The sequence below is a fragment of the Salmo salar genome, chromosome 15 (genome assembly GCF_965601325.2).
Source record: "Salmo salar chromosome 15, fSalSal1, whole genome shotgun sequence".
Classification (NCBI taxonomy): Eukaryota; Metazoa; Chordata; class Actinopteri; order Salmoniformes; family Salmonidae; genus Salmo; species Salmo salar.
The window spans coordinates 28,508,448-28,525,110 of NC_138305.1; the positions used below are offsets into that span (position 1 = coordinate 28,508,448).

The 16,663-nt window shown below is 44.6% G+C and overlaps 1 protein-coding gene across 5 annotated transcripts in view; it reads right to left on the minus strand.

The window, feature by feature from the left end:
• Window positions 1-16,663, minus strand: part of LOC106571102 (ryanodine receptor 3) — a 234,663-nt gene that overhangs the window by 161,210 nt on the left and 56,790 nt on the right. For all 5 annotated transcript variants that reach the window (XM_082961634.1, XM_082961633.1, XM_082961632.1 and 2 more), the window contains 6 exons: window positions 13,493-13,649; window positions 9,208-9,375; window positions 7,292-7,413; window positions 3,745-3,928; window positions 3,101-3,236; window positions 482-577 (listed from right to left, as the gene is read on the minus strand). In XM_082961634.1, coding sequence (XP_082817760.1) covers window positions 482-577; window positions 3,101-3,236; window positions 3,745-3,928; window positions 7,292-7,413; window positions 9,208-9,375; window positions 13,493-13,649 — 863 coding nt within the window. The remainder of the gene's footprint in view (window positions 1-481; window positions 578-3,100; window positions 3,237-3,744; window positions 3,929-7,291; window positions 7,414-9,207; window positions 9,376-13,492; window positions 13,650-16,663) is intronic.

Here is a 16,663-nt window from a genome sequence, read left to right on the forward strand (position 1 = left end):
TGGGGGAGAGATGAAGGAGAGGGTGAGGAGGGGTATGTGGGGGAGAGATGAAGGAGAGGGTGAGGAGGGGTATGTGGGGGAGAGATGAAGGAGAGGGTGAGGAGGGGTATGTGGGGGAGAGATGAAGGAGAGGGTGAGGAGGGGTATGTGGGGGAGAGATGAAGGAGAGGGTGAGGAGGGGTATGTGGGGGAGAGATGAAGGAGAGGGTGAGGAGGGGTATGTGGGGGAGAGATGAAGGAGAGGGTGAGGAGGGGTATCTGGGGGAGAGATGAAGGAGAGGGTGAGGAGGGGTATGTGGGGGAGAGAGGTTATGACTACTTTATTACAGCACTATAATTACTTACAGTACATATCATGCCTTAGGTTAACTTACACTAGACGCATGCAGCCCAAAATTAGCTCGCAATAAAATGCATTTGACTACATAAACAAACAATTCCATAGCCCTCCTATGAAATCTCTATGCACTGTCCAGTATACCTGATGAGGACTCCAGTCTCTCCAGCTTGCTGACCAGCCAGTCCAGGTTCCTGGAGAACTGGGTGCAGTTGTTCCGGTTCCCTTTGATCAGAGAGGCTGAAGAGAGAGAAGAAGAGTTAGATGGGTCAGAGGAAGGACACAGAGTGATAAGGAGTAGTTTTAAAGAGGGGTGTGGAGGAGGGGTATGTGGGGGAGAGAGGAAGGAGAGGGTTAGGAGGGGCATGTGGGGGAAACAGGGAGGAGGGGTATGTGGGGGATAGAGGAAGGTGAGGGTGAGGAGGGGTATGTGGGGGAGAGAGGAAGGAGAGGGTGAGGAGGGGCATGTGGGGGAAACAGGGAGGAGGGGTATGTGGGGGATAGAGGAAGGTGAGGGTGAAGAGAGGTATGTGGGGGAGAGGAGAGGGAGAGGAGGGGTATGTGGAGAATGGAGAGGGAGAGGAGGGGTATGTGGGGGAGAGAGGAGGGAGAGGGTGAGGAGGGGTATGTGGGGGAGAGAGGAAGGAGAGGGTGAGGAGGGGTATGTGGGGGAGAGAGGAGGGAGAGGGAGAGGAGGGGTATGTGGGGGAGAGAGGAGGGAGAGGGAGAGGAGGGGTATGTGGGGGAGAGATGAAGGAGAGGGTGAGGAGGGGTATGTGGGGGAGAGAGGAAGGAGAGGGTGAGGTCAAGGGGAGAACTGGGTACAGTTGCTAATGTTTCCATGAATTGGAGAGGCTAGAGAAAGGTAAGGGAAAAGAGAGAGGGGTGAGTAAGGGAAAGAGGGGTGAGGAATGACAGGGATGAAAGGGTGATGCAGACATTGCAGAGGGGTGAGAGGGTGAAGAGAGAGACATCGAGGCAGACGAGAGTTTCATTTCTACATCCATGTCTAAACCACTCGTCTATGTTTGACATACCCCTTCCCTTATTCCACATTTTGTTACAGACTTATTAAAAAATGTATTAAATACATTTTTTCCTCATCAATTTAGACACAATACACCATAATAACAAAGCAAAAGCTGGATTTTAGACATTTTTGCAAATGTATTAAACATAAAAAACATACATATCTTATTTACATAAGTATTCAGACCCTTTGCTATGAGACTTGAAATTGAGCTCAGGTGCATCCTGTTTCCATTAACCATCCTTGAGATGTTTCTACAACTTATTTTTAGTCTACCTGTGGTAAATTACATTGATTTGACATGATTTGGAAAGACACACGCCTGTCTATTTAAGGTCCCACAGTTGACAGTGCATGTCAGAGCAAAAACCAAGCCATGACGTTGAACAAATTGTCTGTAGAGCTCCGAGACAGGATTGTGTCAAGGCACAGATCTGGGGAAGGGTACCAAAAAGCCCATTACTCAATAAAAGGCACATGACAGCCCAATTGGAGTTTGCCAAATGGCACCTAAAGGACGCTCTGAACCATGAGAGACAAGATTCTCTGGTCTGATGAAACCAAGTTTGAACTCTTTACAACACCCTACTACACAACACTAACATACAACACTCGAATATACAACACTCGAATATTCAACACTATACTGTACAACACTCTACTATAAAACACTATACAACACTCTACTATACAACACTCTACTATACAGCACTATACTATACAGCACTAATATACAAAAATATACTATACAACACTATACAACACTCTACTATAAAACACTCTACTATACAACACAATACTGTACAACAATCTATTATGCAACACTACACTACACAACACTAATATACAACACTCTACGATACCCCACTCTACTATTCAACACTCTACTATACAACACTCTACAACATTCTAAAACACTCCCCTCTCTCACTCTCTCTCCCCTCTCTCTCTCTCTTCTCACTCTCTCTCTCCCCTCTCTCTCTCTCCCCTCTCTCTCTCCCCTCTCTCTCTCTCTCCCCTCTCTCTCTCTCTCCTCTCTCACTCTCTCTCTCCCCTCACTCTCTCTCTCCCCCCTCTCTCTCTCTCTCCCCTCTCTCTCTCTCTCAGCAGACTGCACTGGCAGTCTTCATGGTGACCCGTTTTGGGTTATTGTGTGGAAGTGTGTGTGTGTGTGGAAGCGATCGTGTGTGGAAGAACACCTGATGAATATGAGTGCGGTCAAGGTGAACTGAGAGGAACTTGTTAAAACCATGAGCCTGTTTCTAGGACATCAACACAACAAAAGGTGGACATTCGTATACATGCCTATGGGCTGTGGTAAAAACTAGTGCACTGCATAGGGAATAGGGTGCTATTTGGGATGCATGGAGTGCCTCAACACTTCATTATGACATCACTGTACCCAGAGGGAAGACAGGATAGGGTGTTAAGAACCGGTCACACTTTTATTTATGTGATTAAGCTTCATCCCTTCTCTTTCTCTCTGTCTATCCGTCTATTTCTCTCTTTCTCTTTCTCTCTGTCTCTCTTTCCCCTCTTGTCTCTTTCTCACTTTCTCTCTCTCTCTTCTCTCTCTCTTCTCTCTCTCCCCTGTGACTGACCACAAATAACTGGCATGCCAGTCCTGTCAACAGATCTTCTCTCCAAATGGGGCTCGGGGAGGTGTGTGTGTGTTCCTGTGTGTATGTGTGTGAGTGTGTGCGTCCATCACCCTAAAATTTCATCTCTCTTACCCAGTAGTTGGTAGAGTAGGTTGAGGATGTTCTTCCATGCCGCCCCAGCCTTTTCCCCAGCATGCTCTCCAAAGTGAGCAGCGCTGTTGTACAGGTTGAGACGGTCAATGCACATCACCAGCAGGGTCAGCATGCCCTGAAACACACCGGGGTGGTCATACAAGGGCTGCATCCCCAAGAGAACCCTATTCACTAAGTAGTGCACTATATTTGACCAGAGCTTTATGGACCCTGGTCAGAAGTAGTGCACTGTATTTGACCAGAGCTTTATGGACCCTGGTCAGAAGTAGTGCACTATATAGTTATTAGGGTGCTATAATGAGACGCTGTATGAGTCCATCACAGTGGTGCATGTTCCTAGAACTTCCTACATGAAAAGAGATGCATTTGCATATTGCATATGCAGAGTCTCTTTCAGGTTGGAGAATATAACATGACAAAAGAAAGAGGCTTCTGCTTGCTTGCTTTTTGCCTCTGTATTGTGAAATGCTAATGTTTCAGGAACCTGAAAAAAACGTAACTGTACACTGAAAAAAGTTACAACTTGGCAAGTCAGCAGCGGACAAGTACTACGCCTACGAAGCAGTCAAACATTATCCTTTAACCCTCATTAAACCTGAGGTCCCGGAGCCCTGGGAGCTCACCTCCTCTTTGAAGAGGTCCTGTCGTTTGATGAGAGATCTAAGCAGAGTCTGTTTCTCCTCATGTTCCAGCTCTGAGTCGGGCTGTTTGAAGTACTCAATCAGATCATCCAGCGTCTGCAACACCTCGTCAAAGTTAGGCATAGACACCTCCACGTTCTTATCCCTTCCTATACTGTCCAGACCCCTAGAGGAGAGGGGGGAGGGAGGGAGGAAGGGAGGGAGAAGAGGTAGAGAGAGGGTGAGAGACAGGTGGAGGGGGTGAGAGAGAGGGAAGGGAGGTGGAGGGAGGTGAAAAAGAGGGTGTGGGGAGAGAGGTGGGTGGATGGGGAGAGAGATAGAGGGAGGGGAGGTAGAGAGAGGGGCAAGCAGAGGGAAAGAAGGTAGAGAGAGAGGGGCAGGGAGAGGGAGAGGGGAAAGAGGAAGAGAGAGAGATAGAGAGTGGGGAGGTAGAGAGAGGGGCAGGGAGAGGGAGAGGGGAAAGAGGAAGAGAGAGAGATAGAGAGTGGGGAGGTAGAGAGAGGGGCAGGGAGCGGGAGAGGGGCAGGGAGAGGGAGAGGGGAAAGAGGAAGAGAGAGAGAGATAGAGAGTGGGAAAAAGAGAGCGACATAAAGCCAATTGACTGCACTGATAATTCGCTACATTAATATCACTTTTCCACAGTTGTCTCAAATTACATCTAAAGCAGACCATCTTCGATATCAGCCACTAGACGTGAACCCACCTGCAGGCTAATTTGATGTGCCTGATCACACAAAAGCAGGAAAATTGCAACTGCGATTGGATCTCTTTTGTGTCAGTTCATTTGAATCATCTTGGTATTCAGTAGAAATCAGTAGAAATCAGTAGAAATCAAGATAAGAACCTCCGATGTATGATACTGCTTTAAAGGGAGATTTCGGGATTTTAGCAATGAGGCCCTTTATCTACCTCCCCCAGAGTCAAATGAACTTGTGGATACCATTTTTATGTCTCTGTGTCCAGTATAAAGGAAGTTAGAGGTAGTTTTAGCACGCTAGTAGATACCCATAGACTTCCAGGCATTGCACTACCCGTAACTTCCTTCATACTGGACACAGAGACATTAAAATGGTATCTACGAGTTCATCTGACTCTGGGGAGGTATAAAAAAATGACCAAACTCTCATTGTATCCCTTTTTAAGCCTAAATTAGCTCATCCAAAATTAGCACAACTGTGTTGTGTATTTTCTGGGATAGATGATGGTTAAACTGTCATGGTTACCAACGCAGCAGACCCACGTGCTTGATGAAGGCCTCGAGCAGGAACGCACAATATACACATTAACCAACACACAGTACCACAATATACACATTAACCAACACACAGTACCACAATATACACATTAACCAACACACAGTACCAAAATATACACATTAACCGACACACAGTACCACAATATACACATTAACCGACACACAGTACCACAATATACACATTAACCGACACACAGTACCACAATATACACATTAACCGACACACAGTACCACAATATACACATTAACCGACACACAGTACCACAATATACACATTAACCGACACACAGTACCACAATATACACATTAACCGACATACAGTACCACAATATACACATTAACCGACACACAGTACCACAATATACACATTAACCGACACACAGTACCACAATATACACATTAACCGACACACAGTACCACAATATACACATTAACCGACACACAGTACCACAATATACACATTAACCGACACAAAGTACCACAATATACACATTAACCGACACACAGTACCACAATATACACATTAACCGACACACAGTACCACAATATACACATTAACCGACACACAGTACCACAATATACACATTAACCGACACACAGTACCACAATATACACATTAACCGACACAAAGTACCACAATATACACATTAACCGACACACAGTACCACAATATACACATTAACCGACACACAGTACCACAATATACACATTAACCGACACACAGTACCACAATATACACATTAACCGACACACAGTACCACAATATACACATTAACCGACACAAAGTACCACAATATACACATTAACCGACACACAGTACCACAATATACACATTAACCGACACACAGTACCACAATATACACATTAACCGACACACAGTACCACAATATACACATTAACCGACACACAGTACCACAATCCATAGTAACTGGAAAACAGGGCCATTCTCCTTATTCATCCTGTCAATGTTGGACATACAGGTGAGCCCTCTAGACATACAGGTGAGCCCTCTGGACATACAGGTGAGCCCTCTGGACATACAGGTGAGCCCTCTAGACATACAGGTGAGCCCTCTAGACATACAGGTGAGCCCTCTAGACATACAGGTGAGCCCTCTAGACATACAGGTGAGCCCTCTGGACATACAGGTGAGCCCTCTGGACATACAGGTGAGCCCTCTGGACATACAGGTGAGCCCTCTAGACATACAGGTGAGCCCTCTGGACATACAGGTGAGCCCTCTGGACATACAGGTGAACCCTCTGGACATACAGGTGAGCCCTCTGGACATACAGGTGAACCCTCTAGACATACAGGTGAGCCCTCTGGACATACAGGCGAGCCCTCTAGACATACAGGTGAACCCTCTGGACATACAGGTGAACCCTCTAGACATACAGGTGAGCCCTCTGGACATACAGGTGAGCCCTCTGGACATACAGGTGAGCCCTCTGGACATACAGGTGAGCCCTCTGGACATACAGGTGAGCCCTCTGGACATACAGGTGAGCCCTCTGGACATACAGGTGAACCCTCTGGACATACAGGTGAGCCCTCTGGACATACAGGTGAGCCCTCTGGACATACAGGTGAACCCTCTAGACATACAGGTGAGCCCTCTGGACATACAGGCGAGCCCTCTGGACATACAGGTGAGCCCTCTGGACATACAGGTGAACCCTCTGGACATACAGGTGAACCCTCTGGACATACAGGTGAGCCCTCTGGACATACAGGCGAGCCCTCTAGACATACAGGCGAGCCCTCTGGACATACAGGTGAACCCTCTGGACATACAGGTGAACCCTCTAGACATACAGGTGAGCCCTCTAGACATACAGGTGAGCCCTCTGGACATACAGGTGAGCCCTCTGGACATACAGGTGAGCCCTCTGGACATACAGGTGAGCCCTCTGGACATACAGGTGAACCCTCTGGACATACAGGTGAGCCCTCTGGACATACAGGTGAGCCCTCTGGACATACAGGTGAACCCTCTAGACATACAGGTGAACCCTCTGGACATACAGGTGAGCCCTCTGGACATACAGGTGAGCCCTCTGGACATACAGGTGAGCCCTCTAGACATACAGGTGAGCCCTCTGGACATACAGGTGAGCCCTCTAGACATACAGGTGAGCCCTCTAGACATACAGGTGAGCCCTCTGGACATACAGGTGAGCCCTCTAGACATACAGGTGAGCCCTCTGGACATACAGGTGAGCCCTCTAGACATACAGGTGAGCCCTCTAGACATACAGGTGAGCTACGTACTTGATGAAGTGGCTGAAGAGGACTGTGGTGTTCCTGATGATGCGTACAGCCCGTGCCTCCTCGTGTTGACAACGCTGAAGGGTCAGACCGTCGTCCATGTGACCCTCAGCATGCAGACAGGCCTGGAGCCGAGACAAACACAACTCAGATATTACCATAAAATACACAACTCAGACATTACCCTAACATACATAACTCACACATTACACTAACATACACAACTCATACATTACCCTAACATACACAACTCAGACATTACCCTAACATACACAACTCAGACATTACCCTAACATACACAACTCTGGGTTTAAGCAGTATACACAGAACAACAAAACAGAGACATCTTGTACACTGCCAAGCCTCCATGAATCAACCCTCGCTCTGCCGACCCCTGGATGTTGACAATTACATCTGATAACCAATAAATACAGCATTCAATTACATCTGATAACCAATAAATACAGCATTCAATTACATCTGATAACCAATAAATACAGCATTCAATTACATCTGATAACCAATAAATACAGCATTCAATTACATCTGATAACCAATAAATACAGCATTCAATTACATCTGATAACCAATAAATACAGCATTCAATAACATCTGATAACCAATAAATACAGCATTCAATTACATCTGATAACCAATAAATACAGCATTCAATTACATCTGATAACCAATAAATACAGCATTCAATTACATCTGATAACCAATAAATACAGCATTCAATTACATCTGATAACCAATAAATACAGCATTCAATAACATCTGATAACCAATAAATACAGCATTCAATTACATCTGATAACCAATAAATACAGCATTCCATTTAACTACAGGGTAGCAGGTGCACGTTGATAGAGAATCTAAAATGTGTCCCTTGTCATTTATTGTCACTAGTATCAGTATCACCGCTGGTATTAGCCGATGTAAAGTATGATATCACACCCAATCAAGGAAGGTGTAAGAGTAGCTGCCTGGGCTGTGAGTTCTCCCTCCCCCAGGACACATGAGGAACTAATTTAGACGTGATAATGAGAGAAGGATGGTGACAGTTAGTGACAGTTAGCTTTTCTGAGAGAGTAGGGATCAACTCCTGGCTCCCCCATCTCTCTCAGTACTCCTTCCCTCCCCCCTCGTTCTCTCCCCCCTCTTTCTCTTACTATTCCAATCTTTCTCCCTTTCTCCTCGTCACCGTTCTCTCTCTCTCTCTCCCTCATCCCATATCCTTAGACTAGACTATACCCTCTCTCCCTCCGTACCTATCTTTCTCCCTCTCCCTCTCCTCTCCCTCTCTCTCTCTCTCTCTCTCTCCTCTCCCTCTCTCTCTCTCTCCGCTGGATGGAATGCAGCGCATCCTGGGAAGGCATCCAGAGACTACAAACGCCACCTCTGTTCTGTTCAGGGGCCAGGTGGCCTTGACAACACGCCAGCTGGTAAGATGTGACTCACAGTGGGAAGCTACGACACTAACATCTAATCCTCTTTATAAAGTCCTCTCATTATGGGGACTCTGGTTTCATCTACAGTCTGTCCCAATATCCACAGTAGATTATCCCACTAATTACAGTAGTATAAAGTCATCAATACTCACTAACGTGATAATCTGATTATGGTGACGACTTCCTGGTTAACCTCCTGCTGTGAGAGGCCCTGGGTCTACCTAATATCTACCCTGACCCACTACTTACAGTGATTTCATTGGCCAGACACACTCCTTCTGCTTGCCAAAGTCATTATAGAGTAGCTACATGACAGGGACAAGTTTATAATTATGTAAAAGACAACTTTGTAATGAAAGTAACTTCGGTACATTCTTAAATTATTATTCAAACGCAAAGTCGTTGAAAGGACAACATTTTGACTATTTATCCACACTATTAATACAGTGAACCAGTGTAATAACTCACCCTTCTCTTGAGGGGTCCTATACGGGAGGCTTTAGCGTCAGGCGTCTGGTAGGACAACCACAGCCCTGTAGCCACATGCATGACGAAGCAAGCTGAGTCTCCGTACTTGATCTCTGCTACTCCCATGCCTTCAATGTCCCGGTTCTTTGTACCAGACTCAATCTTTTCCTGTGGGAGAGAGACACACACGCAGACGCAGGCATACACACAAACAGACACACGCACACATATACACACGTGGCACACACACACACACACACACACAGAACCCATTCAGGCCTCATCAGATATTGCTTCAGGCTGCTGAGTACAGCAGAGAGTAGATATAGACCAGCTGGTATAGAGGGAAACAGTTTAAAGACCAGCAGGTATAGAGGGAAACAGATTAAATACCAGCTGGTACAGAGGGAAACAGATTAAAGACAGGCTGGTATAGAGGGACACAGATTAAAGACCAGCTAGTATAGAGGGACACAGATTAAAGACCAGCAGGTATAGAGGGAAACAGATTAAATACCAGCTGGTACAGAGGGAAACAGATTAAAGACAGGCTGGTATAGAGGGAAACAGATTAAAGACCAGCTGGAATAGAGGGAAACAGATTAAAGACCAGCTGGTATGGAGGGAAACAGATTAAAGACCAGCTGGTATAGAGGGAAACAGATTAAAGACCAGCTGGAATAGAGGGAAACAGATTAAAGACCAGCTGGAATAGAGGGAAACAGATTAAAGACCAGCTGGTATAGAGGGAAACAGATTAAAGACCAGCTGGTATAGAGGGAAACAAATTAAAGACCAGCTGGTATAGAGGGAAACAGATTAAAGACCAGCTGGTATAGAGGGAAACAGATTAAAGGCCAGCTGGTATAGAGGGAAACAGATTAAAGACCAGCTGGTATAGAGGGAAACAGATTAAAGACCAGCTGGTATAGAGGGAAACAGATTAAAGACCAGCTGATATAGAGGGAAACAGATTAAAGACCAGCTGATATAGAGGGAAACCGATTAAAGACCACACAGTAAGAAGATTTCTGATCTTTTGGATATCAACACATAATAGTTAAATGGAAGAGGCATGGGGAAGAGGCATGGGGAAGAGGCATGGAGGGAGAGGCATGGGGAAGAGGCATGGGGAAGAGGCATGGGGAAGAGGCATGGGGAAGAGGCATGGAGGGAGAGGCATGGAGGGAGAGGCATGGGGAAGAGGCATGGGGAAGAGGTATGGGGAAGAGGCATGGAGGGAGAGGCATGGGGAACAGGCATGGAGGAAGAGGCATGGGGAAGAGGCATGGAGGGAGAGGCATGGGGAAGAGGCATGGAGGGAGAGGCATGGAGGGAGAGGCATGGGGAAGAGGCATGGGGAAGAGGCATGGGATAGAGGCATGGAGGGAGAGGCATGGGGAAGAGGCATGGGGAAGAGGCATGGAGGGAGAGGCATGGGGAAGAGGCATGGGCGGAGAGGCATGGAGGGAGAGGCATGGAGGGAGACGCATGAAGGGAGAGGCATGGAGGGAGAGGCGTGGGGAAGAGGCATGGGGAAGAGGCATGGAGGGAGAGGCATGGGGAAGAGGCATGGGGAAGAGGCATGGAGGGAGAGGCATGGGGGAGAGGCATGGGGAAGAGGCATGGGGAAGAGGCATGGAGGGAGAGGCATGGGGAAGAGGCATGGGGAAGAGGCATGGAGGGAGAGGCATGGGGGAGAGGCATGGAGGGAGAGGCATGGGGAAGAGGCATGGAGGGAGAGGCATGGGGAAGAGGCATGGGGAAGAGGCATGGAGGGAGAGGCATGGGGGAGAGGCATGGAGGGAGAGGCATGGGGAAGAGGCATGGAGGGAGAGGCATGGGGAAGAGGCATGGGGAAGAGGCATGCGAGAGAGGCATGGGGAAGAGGCATGGGGAAGAGAAAGACGGAGGGAGAGCAAGACACTAAAAGATGGACAGACGATATTGAGAATAGTAGAGAGAGAGAGAGAGAGAGAGAGAGAGAGAGAAAGGAGTAAATGAATGACAGAAGATAACAGATATGTCTCTAGAATGATCATAATCATAAACCATTGAGGTATCTTGATAAATGTTCCTTCAGACCTAATTGAAACAGCCATAACAGTTCCTATTAGCCCTGAGGGACATGACAACTATATTATTATGAGTTCATATGTCTGGCTGGGAGAAGGTCAATATATTACACTGTGTGTATGTGTGTGTGTTTCTCTCTCTCTCTGTGTGTGTGTGAAAGAGAGAGAGTGTATGATAACATGACAGTGTGACTTGGTTCTGTTGTATTGACTTTGTGATTTGGTTCTGTTGCGGGTGTATGTGTGTTTGTGTGCGTGCATGCGTGTGTGCTACGGCCAGCACGGACCTCATTAATTACAGACATGTCTCAGGGAAGAGTATTTCAATTAGAACTACTGCAGAAGGAGACGGCTATTAGATATTTCATGTCTCGATTTATTATGTTATTGCGGGTGTATGCCTGTATGTGTGTTTGTGTGCGTGCATGCGTGTATGCGTGTGTGAGTGCGTTACGTGTGTTACGTGCATGCGTGTGCGTGTGTTACGTGCATGCGTGTGCGTGTGTTACGTGCATGCGTGTGCGTTACGGCCAGCACGGACCTCATTAATTACAGACATGTCTCAGGGAAGAGTATTTCAATTAGAACTATTGCAGAAGGAGACGGCTATTAGATATTTCATATGTCTCGATTTATTATATTATTATATAATGTTATCTGACTCATGCTGTGGCAGTAAATCATAATCTAGCAACATGGAGCAGACAGCAATATGTCTCTGGCTCACTCAGACAGACAGACAGTCTCCTTCTGTTTGCTTCTTTATATCGTTCCTGGCCATGTACTGTGGTCGTAGAATGCAATGAAGGTTCTGCTATAGAACAAGAATGAATTCTAATTCCATGAGTTCCGTACACACCTTGGTAGTGCTTCTTGGTTGTGTTGTATTGACGGTGTGACTTGGTTGTGTTGTATTGACGCTGTGACTTGAGTTCTGGACTAGAATGTAATTGCTGGTAGTTGTGTAGGGCTACAAGAATGACCTTTAACAAGTCAAATTGTACAGTACTTACTCTTTAAAATATAGGTGGGTCTTAGTGTGCTTTGATCTTTCCCAGACATTTCTATAAAAAGCAATACTCCAATACACCTTCATGTGAGGAAATGTTAAAGAATGTACATGGCAAGATAATGTATGAATAGTATACTGAATATATAGTATGAATATAATCTACTAGTATATTGTATATATACTATATATACAGTATACTAGTATATTATATACATACTATATATACAGTATACTAGTATATTATATACATACTATATATACACAGTATACTAGTATATGATATACATACTATATAGACAGTATACTAGTATATTATATACAATATACTAGTATATTATATTCATACTATATATACACAATATACTAGTATATGATATACATACTATATATACAGTATACTAGTATATTATATTCATACTATATATTCAGTATACTAGTATATTATATACATACTATATACAGTATACTAGTATATTATATACATACTATATACAATATACTAGTATATTATAGTCATACTATATATACACAGTATACTAGTATATGATATACATACTATATATACAGTATACTAGTATATTATATACATACTATATATACACAATATACTAGTATATTATATTCATACTATATATTCAGTACACTAGTATATTATATACATACTATATACAGTATACTAGTATAGTATATACATACTATATATACAGTATACTAGGATATTATATACATACTATATATACAATATACTAGTATATCATATTCATACTATATATTCAGTACACTAGTATAATATATACATACTATATATACAGTATACTAGGATATTATATATATACAGTATACTAGTATATTATATACATACTATATATACAGTATACTAGTATAGTATATACATATTATATATACAGTATACTAGTATATTACATACTGTAATGCTATATATACAGTATACTAGTATTATATACATAATATATATGCAGTATACTAGTATATTATATACCTACTATATACAGTATACTAGTATAGTATATACATACTATATATACAGTATACTAGTATGGTACATTCATACTATATATACAGTATACTAGTATATTATATAACTACTATATACAGTATACTAATATAGTATATACATACTATATATACAGTATATACATGTATATAGTATCTATAGCATCTATATATTCAGACAAACCTTGGTAGCCCTGAAGCAGAAAGCGGTGGACTTGGTATCGGACTTATCTCTCTCCTGTAGGACCAGACCCTGCTCTTCGGTTAGCGCCAGGTAGTGACCGGTGGACAGGTGACGCAGACGGAACGCCTGCCCATAGCGAATGTGGCTACCGCTCCAGCTGACCAATCACATAGAGGGGAGAAACCCAGAGAGATGTCAATCTAAATGCTACAGTAATCCCTATAACTCATTCCCAATGAAAAATAGGGGAACAAGCATGTCAACTCAGTTTTTAATATTCATTGATGATATGCAGTTTTTTTTTTTTTTTTTTTTTAGTCTTTTGGTGAGTTTTATTGGGCATTTATTGGTGTTGTATGTATTGGCTGGTGCCATCAAATGTCCCCTTTGGGGGATTAATAAAGTGCTATCTTATCTTAACGTGTGAGTGAAAATGTGTCTGTTTGTTAGAGACATTGAGTGTGTTTCATTCAGATGTATTTTGGGGAGAGGAGACATACAGCATACAGCCTCAGGCATTTCAGCATCCTTCTACAATGAAGCATATCCACTGTTTCAAAATATCTTAGTACACTGGTTTTCAAACCTCCTCAGGGACCTCCATATGTTTCAATTGTTGTTCTAGACCTGAACTAGCTTACCTGATTAACCTAATCAAGGGTTTTATGATTAGTTGACGGTTGGAATCCATGGAACGGCTGTCTCCAATCATGTCTACAACGTGACAGAATAACCAACCCTAAATGGAGACAGCGGGAATGGCAGCTGCAACTGGCCCGTCTGACGACGACGAAACTTCGGCTGCTGCAACTGGCCCTGTCCTGTGGTCGTCCTGAGGCCGGTGTCGTCCCACTGCTAGTGCAGAGCGTCAGATGGAGGGGTACGGCCCAGAGGAGCAGTGCTGAGTTCCTGCTTCGCTGACTATGGATTTTTACCATCGGCTCCCTGAATGACCCGCCCCGCATCCCTGGGGTCGTCCTGAGGCCGGTGTCGTTCCGCGTCGGGGGGACGGGGTGTACTGTCACGGACTCCCCCGGTACTGCTGCTCATTCGTGCACCAGCTCCGGAGGTCTACGTCACCGGCCTTCTAGACGTCACTGAACTGTATCATTACCAACAACCCCGGACTGTCTTGTCTCATTACGCACACCTGGTTCCCATTACCCCTGATTAGTAATTGTATATATGTGCCCTCTGTTCACCATTGTCTTGTCGGTAATTGTTCCCATGTCCGTTGGTCTTGTGAGTACCTGTGCTTTGTTGTTTCGGGTTGTGTACTAGTTTTAACGGGTCTCGTCCCGTGTATTTATTAGAGGTTTAACCTCACTCTTTTGTTTGGGTTACATCCCTGTGTTTTTGTATACGTGTTTGTTCTGGCCTTCGTCCCTGTGCCTTTCATGGCATGTTGTATTTTTGGATGGAGTATTAAAACCCCCTATTACGTATTCCTGCACCTGTCTCCAATAATTTATACAATGTGACAGAGAGGACATCCATCACACTTTGGACTGTCATTTCAATGTTAAAACTATATTCCAAAATGATGAAATAATTGGATCAACCAATAAGAATCAATAAGCTGTTAAAAATGCTCATAGCATGTCTTATAATCAAATCAAAATAAAATAAAATGTTATTTGTCACATGCTTTGTAAACAGGTGTAGACTAACAGTGAAATGCTTACTTACAGGCCCTTCCAAACAATGTAAAGAGAAAGAAATAATAACACGTAGTAATAATAATAATAATCATAATAAAAGTAATAATAAATACACATCGAGTAATGATAATGTGTCTATATACACAGGGTACCAGTACCGAGTTGCTGTGCAGGGGTACGAGGTGATTGATGTAGATATGTACATATACGTAGGGATAAAGTTACTAGGCAACAGATAGATAATTAACAGTAGCAGCAGCTCATGTGAGGAGTCAAAAGAGTTTGTGTAAAAAGAGTCACTGCAGATAGTTGGAGTAGCTATTGGTTAATTATTTAACAAACTATTTAGCAGTCGTATGGCTTGGTGGTAGAAGGTGTTCAAGATCCTGTTGGTTCCAGACATGATGCATCGGAACCGCTTGCCGTGCGGTAGCAGAGAGAACAATCTATGACTTGGGTTACTGGAGTTTTAGAAAATGTTTAAGGGCCTTCCTCTGACACCGCCTGGTATAGAGGTCCTGGATGGCAGGAAGCTTGGCCCCAGTGATGTACTGGGCCGTACGTACTACCCTCTGTAGTTCCATACGGTTGGATGCCAAGCAGTTGCCGTACCAAGCAGTGATCAAGCCATTCAAGATGCTCTCGATGGTGCAGCTGTATAACTTTTTTAGGATCTGAGGTCCCATGCCTAATCTTTTCAGCCTCCTGAGGGGGAAGAGGCGTTGTCGTGCCCTCTTCACAACTCTGTTGGTGTGTGTGGACCATGTTCATTCGTCAGTGATGTGGACATGAAGGAACTTAAAGCTCTCGACCCGCTCCACTACGGCTCTGTCAATGTGAATGGCGCCATGCTCGGCCCTTCGTTTCCTGAAGTCGACGGTCAGCTCCTTTTGTCTTGCTAACGTTGAGGGAAAGGTTGTTGTCCTAGCACCACACTGACAGGTCTCTGACCTCCTCCCTACAGGCTGTCTCATTGTCACCAGTGATCTGGCATACCACCGTCGTGTCGTCAGCAACTTTAATGACATTGTTAGTCGTCTGCAGGCCAATCAGATGTCGGTGATCTGGGAGTACAGGAGGGGACTAAGCACACACCCCTGAGGGGCCCCCGTGTTGAGGATCAGCGTGGATCTGATGGGGCTGATATGCGAATTGGAGTGGGTCAGGGTGTCTGAGATGATGGTGTTGATGTGAGTCAGCGCAAGGCTCTGAGTGCACGTCCTGGTATTCCGTCTGACCCTGCGGCCTTGTGAATTTTAACCTGTTTAAAGGTCTTACTCACATCAGCTACGTAGAGCGTGATCACACAGTCGTCCGGAACATTTGCTTATGGCCCTATACAGTTTGTTAGTGGTGGTAAATAGACTCTCTTGGTAAATAGTATGGTCTACAGCTTATCATGAGATATTCTAATTCAAGCAAGCAGAAGCTCAAGACTTAATTAATATTAGAGATGGCGCACCAGCTTTTGTTAACAAAGCCACACACCTCCCCCTTGAGCTTATATGAG